The following is a 17,575-nucleotide window of genomic DNA, read 5'->3' on the forward strand; positions in this document are numbered from 1 at the left end:
GTTTTCCCTATAGGTTCCTGTACCCTAATCCCACGTGGCCCTGGCTACTCCCTCGGGTTTTCCCTGTTGGTTCCTGTACCCTAACTGCGCCCATTTGCTGCCCCTGTGCCCAGAGGTCACTGGCCAGTGTGCTGTCCCTGCCCCCTGTCTTATAAAACGCCTGACCCTCTGACATATTGTTGTCTATGCACCATGTGTGTCTATGCACATGGCTGCACCAGAGCTGCAGGTGGGTCTCTGCTCCACCATGGATCTCCACGGACTCGGGGGCACAGCTGCCTCACCATGGTCTGCAGGGGAATCTCAGCTCTGGTGTGCCTGGAGCACCTCCTCCTTCCCCATCTCCTTTCACTGACTTTGGTGTCTGCAGGGCTGTTTGTCTCACATATTCTCACTCTTCTCTGACCACAAAAGTTCCGTGCAGTAACTTTTTTCTTTCTTAAATATGTTATCACAAATATGTTTTACTACCATCACTGACTAGCAAAGCCTTGACCTGGGTCCATCTTGGAGCTGGCTGGCATTAGCTCTGTGACATGAGGGAAGCTTTCTGCAAGTTCTCTGAGAAGCCACCCTGATAGGCCATCCACTACCAAAATCTGGCCACACAGGCACAATATAGGCTACAAGCTGCAAAAAGAGAAACTTGCATTAGGTTAGGAGGAAAAAAATCCTGTTGAGTGGCTAAACACAGAAACCCAAATACAACCAAAAGATTCTAAATTTCCATTGCTGGTTTATGATTTGTTGGTAGATTTTTTATTTCTTATTTTTTGATCACTCAATAAAATTATATTGGTGACAAGGCTACCAATGTTCTTAGTAAATGTCCAAGATGCAAAGTTAAGCTGCTATAACTCTATTATTTCAACATTTGTAGCACAGTGACATCAGTGAGAATGTAAGACCATCTTTGAGCCTGATTCCCACATCTCCTGGGAGGTGGGAAATGTTAATTCTCTAAGTTTGATATTTCTTGGGCAAACACAACAATTGTGCAGAACTGGAGCTGACAGCTGTGTTCCTTGCACTTTGTCACCCCTGAGCTTTAGTTTTACCCAAGTGCTCTGTACACGGGCTGAACGCAGCTGCATGGCTGGCAGAGATGAAGCCTCTTCCACTGTGTCTAAAACACAGTGGAGCTCAGGACGTAGCTAAGATCAAGGTGAGAGCAACTCTGGACACACACAAAGACCTGTTTGGTTGTCTGACACACAGGTTTCAGTTGAATTCTGCTGTACTTCACAATTAAGATGCTATTTTGCACCCAGCTGTTTGAAGTGTTCTCTGACACTTAAGGTGTTTCCAGTTTATTAACCAAGTTCCAAATGCAACTGATGGAGTTCGAATTTGGCCTCATGCTGCTTTGGATAAAGAAGACTTATTGATTAAATCCATGTCCATATTTTGAAAGAAGACATTGTAGTGCACAAGTTGATGGCCACAGATGGTAAGCTCTCTCCATGTCTGATTTGAGAAAGTGTGAGACACCTTATTCTCACACACACTGTGATGTGACTTGGAACTTTGAAATGAGTCCTAGCTCCACTAAGAAGTGATTCTGTTACATGCCAGAGCATGGCAGATTGTTTCTGTGTTAGTACCGCCACTTAGCATTTTAGCCTGTAATTATGTGCTTATTCCTGACATTTCCTTACAGATTTTTCTTCAATGGCAGAAGATTTTTTCTTCAACAGCAGAAGCTTTCCCTTAAGTGTATGAAGACTTAACCTTACCCTTTCCTTTGGCAAAAGCCAAGCTCTGCCTTTTCAACAACTCGAACTGCTTACAGAAGTGCACTAAGAGAGCACACAACTGAGCAGAACTTGGTGCAAACGCATCTGGAGACACCGGCTGCCCTGCCACTCACTGCACTGCACCTCACCAACGGCCTGCGGCTGCTATTTGAAATACAGATCACACAATTCTCTTTCAGAACACGGGTTTTTCCTCCAGGCGTTCAAAACATTAATCTATCCTTTTCCTCGGTAGGTCTATTAGGTGCTTTCGTTCACCTATTTTTACACTGTAACGGCGCAGAGCAGGCTGAAAGGGCGCAGAAACGCCACCTCCAGGGATGCTGACTGCTCCCACTGGTGTCCGGGCACCGGTGCCTCATGGCAGCGCTGCGCATCGCGGCCGTGCGCGGCGGTCAGCGCGGGCCTTTCTCCCAGCCGGGACAAAGACGGCGCCGGTTCGTGCCGCGCGCTCCGCCCGGCGGGTGCGTCCTGCGCCTCAGCGCGCCCGGGCTTCTCCCGCGTCCCGCCACAGCCCCGCGGGCCGCGCCGCCCCGGCCGCCCCCGGCCCGTCCCGCAGCCGCCGCTCGACACCTGTGCGCCCGGGCCGGGCGGCGAGCGCGGCGCCTGCGCACTGGGCGGGCGCTCGCCGCCAGGACCGCAGTCACTTCCTGCCCCCGTGCCCATCCGGCTCCGGGGTCAGCGGCTGCCGCTCTGGCGGGATAGGGGCGAATAAAGTTTAATTCGGAGAGGGGGAAGCCGCGCGTCCTCTCCAGGTAGGGCCGGCCCGCGGCACCCTCCCGTCCTGCCCGCCCCGTCGCGGCGTCGGCGCTCGCTGTCACCTGCGGCCGCGCGCCCCTCCCGCCCGGGCTGCGCGTGGCGAGCGGCGGGCGCGCCCCGCTCCGGCTCCGGCCCCGGCAGCGCCGCGGGAGCGCTGCAGCCCCGGGCTGTCGGGGACGCGGCTTTCCCCGCGCTCCCGGGGGAGCCCAGGGACACCGTCCCGTCGGCGGGGCTGCGCGACCAGGCTGCGAGGTGGGGACGGAACGCGGCGGGGCCGCCCTCGGAGGGGCGCGGGTGGCGCGGCCGGGCCGGGCTCGGTGGGGCGGACGGCGGCCGGGGCTCTCCCCCGCCGGCCGGGGCGCAGGTGGCGGCGGGGCGGGAGCAGGGCCGTGCTCGCCGCGGCCGTTGCTGAGGGCGTCGTGCGACCTGCCGAAAACAATGGGGACTTTCTCCTGCGCAGGGGTGCCGCTGCTCCGGCCTGCCCGGCCGTGCCGCCGGAGGAAGTGGATGTGCGGGGTTGGCGCGCTCCTGAGCCGCCTGTGCTTCGGCCGTGACAGCTAATTTGCTTATTTTAGCAGAAAAGAGCTGCTGGATGTAGAAGGAAAGTAGGTCGTGCGCACGGAAAATGCCTCTGAGGGACAAGTGTTGTCAGACTGACCACCATCACCATGGATGCTGTGAACCAGGTACGGTGGTGTGTGATGCTTCGGCTGCTTTGCATATCTCCTTCGTTAAAAGCTTGCGGAAGCTGCTGTGAGGGTTGCGAATGTCTATCATTGGTGTCAGCTGTAGGTATAATAAGTTTCTGAATTTTGTTTGAAAATGTTTTTTTGTATCCTTGAACTGTCCCCTTAAAATAATTTCAGGAAGACAATTTTTAGTTCTTGCAGGATGTGGAATAATCCTCAGGCCACCACATGGGCATTGTATTCATCGAACAGAGGAAGGCAAGAAGTTGTATAGAACAGCTGCCCTTTTTGTTTCCAAAAAGTGCAGTGTTTTGAGGTCTTTGTAAAATGATGTTTCTGGCAATCATTTGCATTTGTTGTTTATATTTTCACTCTGTCTTCTCTGCCGAATTCTGATGAAATTGAAGATCTTATTCTCAGAGGAGAAAAACCTCACCAAGTCGTAGAACAACTCTTTACATTCCATGACTCAGTGATGTGAAAGATGCCATCACTGGAACCTGTAATGAGTATGCTGAAGGTTCAGCCAACCTGTTAGAGGCTTTTGAAATTTTTTGTCTCCTTTTATAATTGGTACTTTTAAATGCAATTTTGTTCCTTTTTGCCTTGTTACAGAGTTTATTTGGATGCTTTCACTTCTGTTGTTGAAAGAAAGGTGCTATTTGGATGCTTTCACTTTAGTTTCTAGAAGAAAGGCATCAGTTTGGGAAATTAACAGATGAAAGTGTGAGCATGGTGACTTTGATTATGCTCCCTTAATGAAATGTATTTTGAGAGTAGGTATTGTTCAGTTAGTAGAAACATTTCTTTATGTTGACAATGAAATGGTTTTGAGTTGTTCTAATGCTTAAAAAAAGCTAAAATATTTTTCTTGCTGAACAAGTGAACAGTGGTGTGGTAGGTGTGCTTCACCTATGCTACTCCTCTTGATGTCAGTAGGTGTTGTACATGCATGTTAGAGGCTGTATACAAACCAAAATGTTTTATTTTGAAGTGTGGGGAGTTAGTAGAGTACAATGTCATTGTGTCAGAGATACCCAAATGATTAGCTGATTTGTCATGGTTGTTATGTGTTTGTACATATAATAATATATTATGGGGCCAGCATAGTTGGGAGGAGTGTTCATTCTGTTGTCCTTTTCTTACAGTGCTTTTCTTTCTGATGTTCTTTCCAGCTAGAATTTGTTTATAACCTTTTAGCTCAGCTTTCTTGTCAAAATTTGTTTAGTCTTTTCGCACTTAATATCTCTAAATAGTTTTATACTATGCCTCTACTGGCCTTTATCAAAAATAAATTTCTTAGAGATGCTCAGTGCTTCATTTAGAAATGAAAACCTTTAAATGAGTTTAAAATCAAGCCAAATGGAAAATGGTGGAAGCTAGTTTATGAAGTACAAAGTACAAAGCTAGCTATTTAGTCCATAAGAAATGTAAAAGAAGACCTAACTGATGATTTTGCAAACACATGCTTCAATAAGTGCTCTTATTCCTGTAAATTTAGGGTTCCCTCCGGGAAAAGCTTAATTGCCATATCTACATACAGCGATGGAATGCTGGTAATTTTCATATGCATAAATACTGCATATCAGAATGACTAAAAATCCTGATTAATATATGTTTTAGTTTCAATAGCTTTTGTGAAGAATATGATGTGGAATGAAACATCTTGGTTAAAAATACTATGATAGGGTTTTTTTGGCATATACTGCGTAGTTATGCTTGTGCTTTTTTTCTGATCATTGCTACATAAAATTGGGTTCAGTGTTCAGGTGCATACTGGCAACTTTGAAGTCATACAGTATGCTGTGAAGTATTTGGTAATGCTGGTAATACAGTATTTGGTAATGCTTTTTTGTACATCTGGTTCACTTTTAATGATGGGAGTCAGGTAGATTGTTCTGGAGAATTGCTTTAATTGATGGACATTTCTAGTGAGTTAATTTGGTTTTATATATGTTTCTGTGTTTGTTACATGCAGCTTTGAATTTTTAAATAGTAACTTTTTTTTTAATCATCAAAATGACAGCAAGTTGTTAGAAGGTATCATGGCTGGAAAAATCAGTATTTAATTCAATATAGATGAAAATTTTAGAGTAAGGCTACTTTTACTGTAGTCCTGGCTTTTCTTTTTAGCTAGTTTACTGTATGTATGGAAAATTCCTAACTTGCAGAAATCACCTGAGTGTTTTCTAATGGCTTATTATCCTTTTATATATTTCAGTGCATCTGTTGGAACCTGGTGATCCTCCATTATTGCAGCAGCCTCTGCAGACATCAAAATCTGGTATTCAACAAATCATTGAGTGTTTTCGATCAGGTATGAAACTGTGCCTGACTCTTAACAATTTCTTTACCTTGTTAAAAGAGTTATGTTTATTCAATATATTAAAATAACCAGCACCTGACTTTATGCGTATTTGCAAAATATTTGTAGATTTATGGAATTAGGTGTTCCTTTTAATAAGGGTTTTCATAAAATGTAATGAAGTTACAGATCCTGCTGTATAGTCACCTTTCAAAAACCTTAAAAAATAAGTTTGTTTTTCTGCCTTGTGTCATTTCTTCTGCTGTTACTAATGAGTTGATCACAAAAGTCCTGAGATGAAGAGAAAACTTTATCTTAACTTCTTAAATTGCTTTATCATGTTACTTCTAAGGTGCTCCTTGATTGTTTTTGGGAGTTGCAATATGTAGCAGTACTAAGCATCTGGGGAGGCATGCCAGGGATGGTTGAAACCTTCAGTGTTTTCAAACTGTTTCCACACGTCTAATGTGGCAAATGAAACATTTTATTTTCATAGCTCTTGATCTTTATTGCTACTATCTATGTGTTTCTGGATTTTTTCACTTAGAGCTGTTAAATATATGAAATATGTAATGTATAAAACGCTGCTGCTGTGCAATGGCATGCATGTCTGGTTTGAGTCTTGTGAAAAGGCAAAGTATTTGAGTTGTCCACTAGGATTTCAATAACTTAGTACAAAAACAGGATATGAGATTATTCATTAGTAACCTTTTTTAGTTTGGTTGAGATTCCTTGAGGCCTCAGATATGCGTGACAGTCTTCTTTTGCTTGAAGCAGATTATTGGAATGTCTACTCGTAATAGCGCAAACTATTTGCAGGTACTTTGTCTCTGAGCTACTTCCAGATTGTCCTCACTGGCAGGTTTTAAATTGATAGCTTACCTTGGTATCATCAGTCACCTGCATCAGGGAGGTTGGACAGAAGGCAAGAGGACTTAGACAAAGATTTTACTGGCTAGTTTTGAGCAAGCAACATTTCATTATGGAAAAACAATGTTTGATTCTTGAACTAAAGGAATAGAGATTTAAGACAGAGTATTGTACATAGCTGTTTAAGTAATTTTATCAAAACCTTCTTTCATTCAAAGCATTAAGAATAAAAGGTGAATTTGGATAATTTTTTTTTTCTAAAAAAGAAACTACTTGTGAAAGGCAGAAGTTTAGGTAATTTTGACAGAGAGATATTTAATGACCAGTGTTCTTTACTGATTTCTTGTGACTTTGATGTTATTCTAGCATCAACATATACAAGTATTTACAAAATTTGACAAAGTATCACCTGCATTACCATGAAAATACACAATTAGATGTAACTACAAAATAGAGAAGACTTACATAAGTCTTCTCCAGTAAGCTGGAGGCAGCATGTGCTACCAGAAGATTGGCCTCTTGTTGCCACAGTCTGCAGCTGGTGAAGAATAAGGAGGTGATTTTGTTTTCCTCTGCCTCCTGTGCCCACAAAATACTGGATACTGTTGTTTCCAGAAGTTCCTAAAGGTCTACAGTTTAATTCAAAAGGACACCAATTATTTTTTTTTACTCCCATCTGTGAAAAGCTTCATAGTTGCATAAGGGTGATTTGAAGCTAGTGACTGCCATGTTACATAGTATGATCTCCAGTATGTCATAAATCTTTGCTCTCATCCAGTAATTCTTAAACCCAGTAATATGTATTGGAAAAAATACTTCAGTCCTGAACAGAAGAAGATGGAAATATCAATATAATTTTTTGGGGTTTTTTTTTTTGTTTGTTTGTTTGTTTTGTGAGGAAGGTTTTTGGCAAGGGCATGCTTGGCTGAATTCTGGGGTTTTGTGTCCTTTGACCAAACGGGAAGCATTTTGTTTGAATTATAGTTTGGTATCTCACAAGAATTTTATCTACGTGGAGCATCTTCAGTTTTGTTCAGCTGGATTTTCTTTATATGCAGAAATTCAAATGTTGGTTGGTGAGATCCAAGTAAACAACTTGCTTTTGTGGTGAACTCTATACAATTTTAAGTAGTTGCTATATCTAAGTATTTGTCCAGTAGTCTGTAAAAATGCAGGTCAAATGAAGGTGAGGTTAATAACACTCATAGAAAGAGCAGTGAGATGTGGCCCAAGAAGGCACAGCCTCTTGGTAGCCTCAGATGGTCAAGTTTGGATCCCATTTCCAAGGAATTGTTGAAGAAAGCACTGTGCTTTGCTGAAACTCAGATGTGAAAAGTTCTATAGTACTACATTGCTCCAAGAAATAAGTAGTTTTCTTGGTAAAGCCCATTTGTATTGAACTATTGCCTATTATGAAATCATTAATATTTGAAAGAGTTTAATTTAGAAAACAGTTCTGCAGTGTGACTCTGAGTTTGATCTTTAAAAGGTATTCTTTAAGAGAAGCATGATGAGATGACAGAGCACTTGACCTTGTATTTCTGCTTAAAGAATGTCTTGCTGCTGTTCCACAGGTGTTTGATATAATTAATTAATGGTCCAGATTCATTACAGTATTGCTTTTTTGATTAATTAAATTCTAAGAAAAATCAAGTTAGATAAATTAGCTGAATTTGGTTGGTTAGTGCTCTTCTCTTATTTGGAGTGGGTAAGCATTCATCATTTAGTAATCTATGGCTAATTTTAGGCATTACATTCATAATTTTCATGAGATGAGAAATTAAGGAGTAAATCTGAAGTGTAAAAAATGACAGGATCTGAAATGCATCAACTATGCTAGATCTGAGTATCTTTGTGTACAATGTATAACAGTCTGGAAAGGTGGCGTATTTTTTCACATTCTCATATGTTTTAATAGATGTCTTTCAGATTTAAATTGTATGTATTTTCCTTTCATCAGGCTGAAAATATGCCTATAGTTCTACTATCTCACCTAAGTGTTGTTGTCTTGGACTTGGGTCAGATACACAGTCGTAGTAACATTTCTTGACCTTTTACTTATTGTCTTTGCTTTTATGCTTTAGTTTTTGCTTTGCCAGGTGCCATTTCTGTATGAAAGGGCTATATATGTCTTGTTTTCTTAGCACTGTTGGATAACCCTAAAGAAAAAATACTAAGGGTTTCTTTGAATGCTTTAGGTGCAGCTAAATACTGTAGTAAGAACTCTTCCCTGATGTAAGGTGTTAGTTTTTATTGTAAATCATTGCACTTTCTCTGTAAACTGTAATGTGCCTAATCCTTGAGGGGCTTTTTTTTCATACTAGTCTTGTCCTCATAGTGAAATTTGGAGAATGTATCATAAACTTAGAGTGTAAATGAAGTAGCTTTAAGAAAAGATAAAATGCTGTTATAATTATTCATTGATGTTTCCACTTTCATGGAATGATACGAATTAAGAGATGAACAGAAAACCTTCCCTAAGTGTAATATTTCTTTTATTACAGGAACAAAACAGCTTAAACATATCTTGTTAAAAGATGTGGACACCATTTTTGAGTGTAAATTGTGCCGGAGTCTCTTCAGAGGATTACCAAATTTAATTACTCATAAAAAATTTTATTGTCCTCCCAGTCTTCAGATGGATGATAGTAAGTATTAATAGTTGAAATATTTAATAAAGCTACGTGAAATTAAAAAGCTTAAAATTTGTACAAACACATCTGAAATAGAAATGCAAAAAAAAGAGGTGGAGTGCAATTCCTGTAGTAACATATGTAGATAACTTTTGTGTTATTGAAGAAGCTTCAGCACTGGCTTTATACGAATTAACAGCTGAGACCCATGCCAATATCATAATTAGATGGCTATTTTATACATCTAGCCTTTTAATTAAAAGTGTCACTCTTAACACTTTCTATTCCTTCTTCCCCTTTTTCTTTCCCATCTGTCCTTCTTTACTGTGATACCAAAGTATGTCAAAGTACTGGGAAATTATTCTCACAGAAAACAGTGGCTCTAAGAGGGTGTTTCAGTTGTAGGCCATCATAGCTCTGATGGACTTCAGCTGATCCTTTGAAGTAACCTGGGTCAATATCCTTAATATTCTCCTGTACGGAGGAAGCCCTTAAAGTGCTTGTGTCATGGATGCAGTCTTTTGGTCTTAGTATGAAACACAGACTAAAAGTTTACCCTTTTCTTTGAGGATCTGTGCTTGAATACTGCTTTTTTCCTCCTGCTTCATTTCACCTTATGCTGCTTTAATATATTCTGTGTGATCATGCCTAGCCCAGTATCTTTGGTGCAGAAAATAAACTTTATTATTAAAAGAAGGTACTTAAATGATGAGAAAAAAATCAAGAACTGTATTTTTATGGAGACATACATTTATTGAAGTTCTCGTTCCGGTGATGACTTTTGGTTGATCTGAGTAAAGTTGATTAATTTGGAAATGTGTCAGCATTCAAAAATGTTTCATAAAGCTTTCTAATTATCTTGATCTCTTGACTAGATAAGCATAAGTGCAATGAGGATTTTTATTTCCTGACTAATGCCTTCCTGCCTCAATATTTAAAAAATTAGGAACAAACAGAGATATACTTTATTGATTCTTTTTGCAAATGGTGTCAGCTGGGAGAAGGTGAAAAGGCCAGTACTGTCACTGGCCAAGCAAGCTAAAAAGACCTTGCTTGGCCAGTTATAGAGTCACAGAGCTTCTCTGTGAAAAGGGATGACTTGTAGTTTCAAAGCAAGGTTATCACATCTGGCTTAGATGGAATAGTTTCTAAGCAAAGTAGGATTACCCTGAGTAAAGACTACATGTCCAGCTCCTGATATTCTAGCCTTCATTTAACTTTCTGATTAACTTTCATGTGTTACATGAAATGACATACAAGTAACATACAAATAAAATGAATTCCACTGTTCACTATGAGAGGTGCAAATAAAGGGAATAATACTACATGCGCTGAATAAAACTGTACAAATATTTGTGCTTTATATAAAATTGAGAATAGTTATTGAACTAAGTGGGAGTTTTTTTTCAATAAATAAAAGGTAGTGAACAAGAGGCAGTAATAAAAGTTCAACACCCTATGGTGAAAAATTTCAAAGCCTATTCCCTGGTAACTTTTTTGACCTGCACTCAGTATAGTCACAAGGTAGTCTTAAAAGGTGCTATAAAATAGGAAGGAATTTTTACTCTTGGTAAAAACCATACGTATAGCCCCGTTTGAAACTGACTGCAAAAGCAGTCAAAAATTCAGTCTTTAAAAATGGGTTTGGAGCAGCAAAATAGCATAGTTCTTGTACTGATGCTTTTTGTGTATTACTTGGTGTGTGGAAGGAATAATTGACTAAGTGTGGGTTACCAGGACTCACATCTTTAAAATTATCCACAGTAGTTTGAGCTGTGTCATCTCAGTGCCTCACCTTTTTTCTGTAGGACCCTGGCTTCTTAATTGTGCCAGTGCAGATGCTTCAAGCATCACACTGGGAACTAGAGCACTGACTAATTTGTCATTTAAAAAGAGAGTATTATTAAGGCCTGTAAAATATTAGCTACTTATATCTTCATGCAATGCTCAGGTTACACAGATGTTTCATTCTTTGGTAAGGATTGTTCAGAATTCAGAGAAGAGCTTATTTCCAGAATTAGGTTCCTTTATTAAGAGTGCCTGTATACTGCAATAGGAAAATCGGTTTCTAATGATACTTCAGGCTTAGTTGCACACCTGCAGAACAAGCTCAGTCAAATGATGTTATTTTTGCCATTGATACAATTTTTTTAAAGGCCAGCTTAATTCAAGTCATACAAATTTTTAGTTCAGGTGGCTTTCATATTAGCGTGCCGGGAGGATTATTTCCGATGTTGACTTTTACTGAAAAGGCAACTTGTAGTGATTACTCAAAGCCTTTAAGTGTGGGTGTTCAGAGAGAAAAAATATAGCATTTGTGGAAATTTGGAGACTGAATTCACATAGTTGTTAAAAGCTACTTTGAAATTTAAATAATTGGAAATTAACAAATCATTAAAAAATACTTTTTCCTCCTCACAGACCTCCCAGATACAAAAGATAAGCAGAGTCAAGCCATAAATGACCTTCTTGAAGCAATCTATCCAAGGGTAGATAAGCAAGAATATATAATTACGTTGGAACCTATAGAAACTAATAAAAATGCGGTATTTCAATATGTGTCAAGGACTGATAGCTCAGATGAGAATACAGAAAGTAGCCATACCCCTGATCAAGCTCCAGTACAGATACAGGAACCCAGCACTGAGCAACCCAAGACTGTTTCAGCTCCAGCCCCAGTCTCAGCTGGGGAGACTGTAGAATTACCTCCTGCTGATCCTGTTACAAACAAGGTGATATCTACTACTGAAGAGCAGCCACCAGCAGTAAATCCTGACTTGGACTCTGTGGATAATTCTGATTATGGCCACCAGTTGATTTGTTGTCTCTGTAGGAAGGAATTTCATTCAAGACGCAGTGTACGCCGGCACATTCGAAAAGTACACAAAAAAAAGATGGAAGAGCTAAAGAAGTACATAGAAACAAAAAAGAAACCAAACCAGTGCTCCTCAAAAGGACGAAATAAGAATGTTCTCGTAACACTAGGTAGAAGTTGTCCTGTGTGTTATAAATCATTTGCTACAAAAGCCAATGTAAGGAGGCATTTTGATGAAGTTCATAGAGGATTAAGAAGGGATTCCATTACTCCTGATATAGCTACAAAGCCTGGGCAACCTTTGTTCTTGGATACGGTTTCTGCTAAAAAATCTTTTAAGACCAGAAAACAAAAGTCGTCTTCAAAGGCTGAATACAATTTAAGTGCATGCAAATGCCTTCTTTGCAAGAGGAAATATAGTTCACAAGTAATGCTGAAAAGGCATATGCAAATTGTTCACAAGATAACTCTTTCTGGAAAGAACTCTAAAAGAGAGAAAGGACCCAACAATACTGCCAATGGCACAGAAATGAAAGTTGAATCAGCAGATTCTGTAGAACCTTTACCCCCTTCCATTGCGCTTTCTCCACAGAATGAATTAAAGGGAACAAATCATTCAAATGAGAAAAAGAACACACCATCAGCACAGAAAAATAAAGTTAAACAGGACACTGAAAACGCTAAATCAACTTCTAAATCAACCCCTAAATCAACCTGCAAATCAACCACTAAATCAACCTCTAAATCAACCAATGCATCTGCTGCAGGTGGCCAGCAAAAAACTAGGAAGCCAAAACTTTCAGCTGGCTTTGACTTCAAGCAGCTTTACTGTAAACTCTGTAAGCGCCAGTTTACTTCTAAACAGAATTTAACAAAACACATTGAATTACACACAGATGGAAATAATATTTATGTTAAATACTACAGGTGTCCACTCTGCTCTTACGAAACGCGTCGCAAACGTGACGTGATAAGACACATAACTGTGGTTCATAAAAAATCACCACGCTACCTTGGGAAAATAACTGCAAGTTTAGAAATAAGAGCAATAAAGAAGCCAATTGATCTTGTTCTAAACAAGGTGACAAAAAGAGGCACTCAGAGGGATGAAACAAAACATACTGGCTCAAAACAGGATGTCACCTCTAATTCTCCCAATAAAAAGTATGAAGGAGCTGATGTTGGCATTGAAGTAAAAGTAACAAAAAACTTCTCTCTGCATCGATGCAATAAATGTGGGAAAGCATTTGCTAGAAAAGCTTTTCTAGAACATCATAAGAAAACCCACAAAGCAAACGTATCTCATTCACCTGAAGAAAATAAAACCAAAGGCAGAAGTACAAGATCTAAAGCTGTTGTCTGGTGAGGAAAAAGAAAAAGTGTTTTGTCTTTTTTTTTCTTTAATTTCTTTTTTTTTTTAAACCCCAACACTGCCACTGCATTTCTTTTGCTGTTGTTGATTTATTGCTGAAAACATATTTTCCCATAGATTTTATGGTTTAATGGCTTAAATGCAAAACTAGATGTCAAATTTTTTTCTTAAATTTTGTTTTTAGCATTTTGGAAGAGTTAAAATCTAAATTTGTCATTGTAGGAAGATGGAATGTAGATTCAACTGTACTGAGTCAACTCTTTAAACTGTCTTAAGGCATCTGTTGTAATCAAGCTAATATACATACATTTTTAAAATAGTAAATTTTTTAAATTAACAATAATTTTGTTTGGTTTGAATAACTTAACTCATTTAGTTAACTTTGCTGTGACCACTTGAAGAAGTACTAAAAGTACTAAAGTAAAAGGTGATAACGGAAAAATCTTTATGAACTTACTGGAATTAGCATTTATGAATTTAAAGTTTTATTTTAATGTGTATTGCTACACATGGTCAACAAGAATGCATAGAACTGGTTTTTTAATGTAATTTGGTTGCTTAGTTGCTTTGATTTAAAATCATTATGAGTTAGGTACCTGCAAACACCTTTGAAATCAGATTTAGAATTTTATTCTTTTAATGCTTATTTATATAAGCTTGGGTTTGGAGACTTGTGGTCATTTATTTTTTTAATTGTTCAAGTCTTATGAAACTTTTTCTTTTAAGCATCAATATGTATTGAAGTCTGGCCAAGGATTTTCTAAACTTTGGCTTGTGTGGTACTCTGGGAATTTTTTACAGTTGGAGGGTTTGTATTTGTAGTTATGCAGTTTTCCATAGCCTTCATGTTAAAGGTGGCCTATTTTTAAAGGACCTTTTAAGAAAGAAAATATTTGTATGTAGTCAGTTTTTGTTTCAGAATGACCAATTGATGCCTGAAGCTTGGGGATTGTAAAAATCGTAATGATTATTATGAAGAGAGACTGTAGTGATGCTTGTAGGAGTTTTTAACATCCTTATTCAGAACCATCTTTCTAGCATATTTGGCAAAAAGTATACGTGCCTTGTTCTATATTGCAACTCTGAAATGCTATTTTCCAGGAGGTGATTTGATTTGAGTTCAGCTTTCATAGTGAATAACCACCCAGTTATGTTAAATTGTGATATGGTGCTTTTGTGACTTTTTAACAAATCCTGGCCAAATTAGACAGAATTTAAAAAATGAACTGAGTTGGACCCTGAGTTATGCTGAATTTTAGAGGGGGAGTGACTTCTGCATTTTGAAGAATTAAAACTTTAGCCTTATAAATTATTTATGTTGTGTAGTTTAAAACAGAATTATATGGATAAACTCAAAGTATTAATTTATTCCCGTTTCTCTTCAGATAGGTTCAAGTGATGTTCGGAAAGTATGAAGTTCATTTGAATGAACAAGACTTTAGTTTGTTGTTGGAACTGCTAATTCATGATAATGGTACTATAAGGAGGAAATACTTTCATAAGCTGTTTTAATTCTTACCATATTGATAACCATTCTGACTGCTTGTGGGTCAGTGCCACTTCCCAAAACACTGATGTAGTTGAAATGAAATGCACGTGCTTCTAAATTAGCAGTTATCTCTATGCAGTTGTAGTTTGACACAGTATAGAACAAACTTGCTGAAATTAAAAAAGAGTACACCAGAGACAAGTTAATGAACAGCAGCTTTGGAAGAAGGGTTTTTTTCCTCATTTAGGAAATCATCTTCAGAAAGCTCATCGTGCATACTGGTCCTCCCTGGTAGTGCTAATTGATGGACAGCTCAAACTTTGATGTGATATCCTACTTTGGTAAATGTTGTGTTATATACTGTTTTAAATTTATTACGAATGAATGTATAAGATCAAGCAACGTAGTGTCTATTGGTTGAATTCTACTAATTTTTAGTATTTGCCATAAATTCAGTTTGTTCATATTGACTAATTTCCCAGTTCTGGGACATTCTGGACTTCACTGTGCTGAAGTTGCCTCAAAGACCTCCATTTTGTTTCCATATGTGGTTCACAGGAAAACTTTGTAAACATCTAAGAAGTTTACAAGAATATCCACATTCCTCTATTCTTTAATTTTGTTTAAATAAATTTATACACAAGCACTTTAATGATAGTTGCAGTTTATTTTTTCAGCTTATTTTTGAAAGATCAACACACTAATGTTAATATGAAGGTAGTGAATATTTGCTGATGTATTATAGACAATCTGTGCACAACCACTTATAATGTTAGCTTATTTCATTAAATATTAATAAAAAGGGAGGACAGTTCAGGAGAAACTCAAAATATATTTTCTCTCAAAGTCATACATGACCACTATGGGTAGCACTTGACTTTGTGTAATTGGAAAATGTTTTAGATACCCTTTTTTAACCTTTTGATCAAGATTGTAGTAAAACAGTTGCATGCCTACCTTTATGAAATTCTTGGCAGGTTTCATGCTTCCATGGGTTTTGTTTTGGGTTTTTTTGTTGGTTTTGTTTGTTTTGTTTTGTTTTTTTTTACTTTTAGAAAATATTTGTTTAGTGATTTGTGTCAAATTGCTACAGTTTGAAAGGTATTGTACATCAGAAGAAATACCATGTTTTTTATATCGGTTCACTCCCTTACTTAGGGAGGTGCCTCGTGTTCATATATACTTTTTGTATAAAATATATCTAAATGTTGATCACAAGATCAGGAGTAAAAATGCTTTTATGGATAGAGAACTATTTGGCCCTGTTAGTGCATTGCACTAAAAATACTGTGAATGGGAACTAAGATTGTAGCTTTGCTCAAAATGTTCTATATTGAATGTACATGCTTTTGTTTGGATAAATGTACTGTATTTGATGGAAAATAAAGCAGACTGGAAATGATTTTTAAGTGGGCATAAACAAAAAGATGTGTTTGTAAACTTGGGATATCTGTCACTCCACAGTCGGAAATTACATTTGTTTGCATTTTGTAAAGTTTTATTTGTTGATCATTGGAGCTAGTTGTTTGTAATATTCTGTTGTAATAAATGTTTTCTTTAATTAAAAATTTGGCACTTGTGAAGTGAACACTTCACACTGGTGGTCACCATTGCTATATTTTTAGAAAACACTGTTGATACTGGCCTTTTGTTCCTTGTAAAGGGATCTCTTCCTTAACTGAGGAGCTCTTGCTGTTGTTACCCTTTTGGAACAAAATATTCAATAAGGTAGGCTATGCTGAGATGTGGGGTTTTTTTACAAGAAAATAGGATTACCTAGTTTTCCATTGGAAATAACACTGATGGCTGCTGAAGGTTCCTTATGTTCATGGTTAGATATAAAAAAGAACTGCCATAACCATTGTTTATTCTTTTGTAAAAGAAGACATTAGGCTATTAATGTAAGTGCATTTCAAGTCATGTTCCTGAATGCCTGCACATAAAGAATGGAAAATTAAAATGCAAGCATAGGGATAGAATATTCATTTCTCAATTTATCCTTGTGGTTTCTGCTGTCTGTTCTGGGTAAGTGTGTAATCTGCATCTTGAAATATGTGAAGTTACTCCTATTTCAAAGGTACGCTTTCTGCTTACCAGCACACTGGATATGAGTTTTTAATTAAGATGCAGTTTTGCATCATTGATGGGGCACATTGGTTTGGCTTGTTTCACTGAGAGTAGCCAAAGACAAATGTCTCTTTTGTGGACCTTCAGAATTAATGTTCAATCTTTTTAAAAGAGTTTTTTATTTAGAATGAATGTGAGATACTTTACAGAAAACTTTTGGGGTGGTCTAAACATTCTGTATGCAAGTCTGTCTTTTTTTTTTTTTTTTTTAAAGTGATGTCTTCTGATGCTGAGGCTTGCAGAACTAACTTTCAGGGACATGAACACTTACATTACCAGCAAGGGAATATCACTGATACTGGTGGCACCAGGCTTGCTAAAGTCTAATATGCTGGTGTGTGTCTCAGAATAATCTTTTCTTAAATTGTCTCTCAGATGAGGGTGTCTGGTATTCCTGTTTGGTTTTTTTTTTATATCTGTGTATTTTTTGTTGTTTGTTTGTTTTGTTGTGGTTTTTTTCTTCTTAGGTTTTTTTTCTGTTTGCTTTGTTTTGTTTTGTTTTTTATTTTTGGAGGGGTCTCTGGTTTTATGTTTTACTTGTCTTTCCTGTTTGAAATGTTAGATTCCAGGGCTTGAAGTCCTTGTCGTGCTTGGTCTCTTCATTGTTATAGGAAAATAAAGAAATCTGTAGCTTAGATAGTTGATGGTCATTACCACCATTTATTTTTCATTGGGTTCTCTTGGGACGAGCTTAAATCTACTGTGTGAAGGATTTTTGTGATTGGTCAGGTGCTTGAAGTACTCTGAAAATGAGGTCAC

The 17,575-nt window shown here is 38.3% G+C and overlaps 1 protein-coding gene across 4 annotated transcripts in view; it reads left to right on the forward strand.

Moving 5' to 3' along the window:
* Positions 1 to 2,401: 2,401 nt before the first annotated feature.
* The window catches only part of ZNF800 (zinc finger protein 800), a 51,432-nt gene continuing 36,258 nt past the window's right edge, over positions 2,402 to 17,575 (forward strand). Inside the window, exons 1-6 of one of the 4 annotated variants that reach the window (XM_085041907.1) lie at positions 2,402 to 2,512; positions 3,092 to 3,202; positions 5,427 to 5,522; positions 8,885 to 9,028; positions 11,435 to 13,190; positions 14,586 to 16,277. In XM_085041907.1, the coding sequence (XP_084898033.1) occupies positions 3,142 to 3,202; positions 5,427 to 5,522; positions 8,885 to 9,028; positions 11,435 to 13,190; position 14,586 (2,058 nt within the window). In that variant the 5' untranslated portion in view covers positions 2,402 to 2,512; positions 3,092 to 3,141 and the 3' untranslated portion in view covers positions 14,587 to 16,277. Of the gene's footprint in view, positions 2,513 to 3,091; positions 3,203 to 5,426; positions 5,523 to 8,884; positions 9,029 to 11,434; positions 16,278 to 17,575 lie in introns of those variants that run through there. The other 3 variants (XM_085041892.1, XM_085041913.1, XM_085041899.1) reach the window with 3 other exon arrangements.

The sequence above is a fragment of the Lichenostomus cassidix genome, chromosome 1Aa (assembly GCF_008360975.1).
Source record: "Lichenostomus cassidix isolate B80296 chromosome 1Aa, HeHo_3.0, whole genome shotgun sequence".
NCBI classification, from domain to species: Eukaryota; Metazoa; Chordata; class Aves; order Passeriformes; family Meliphagidae; genus Lichenostomus; species Lichenostomus cassidix.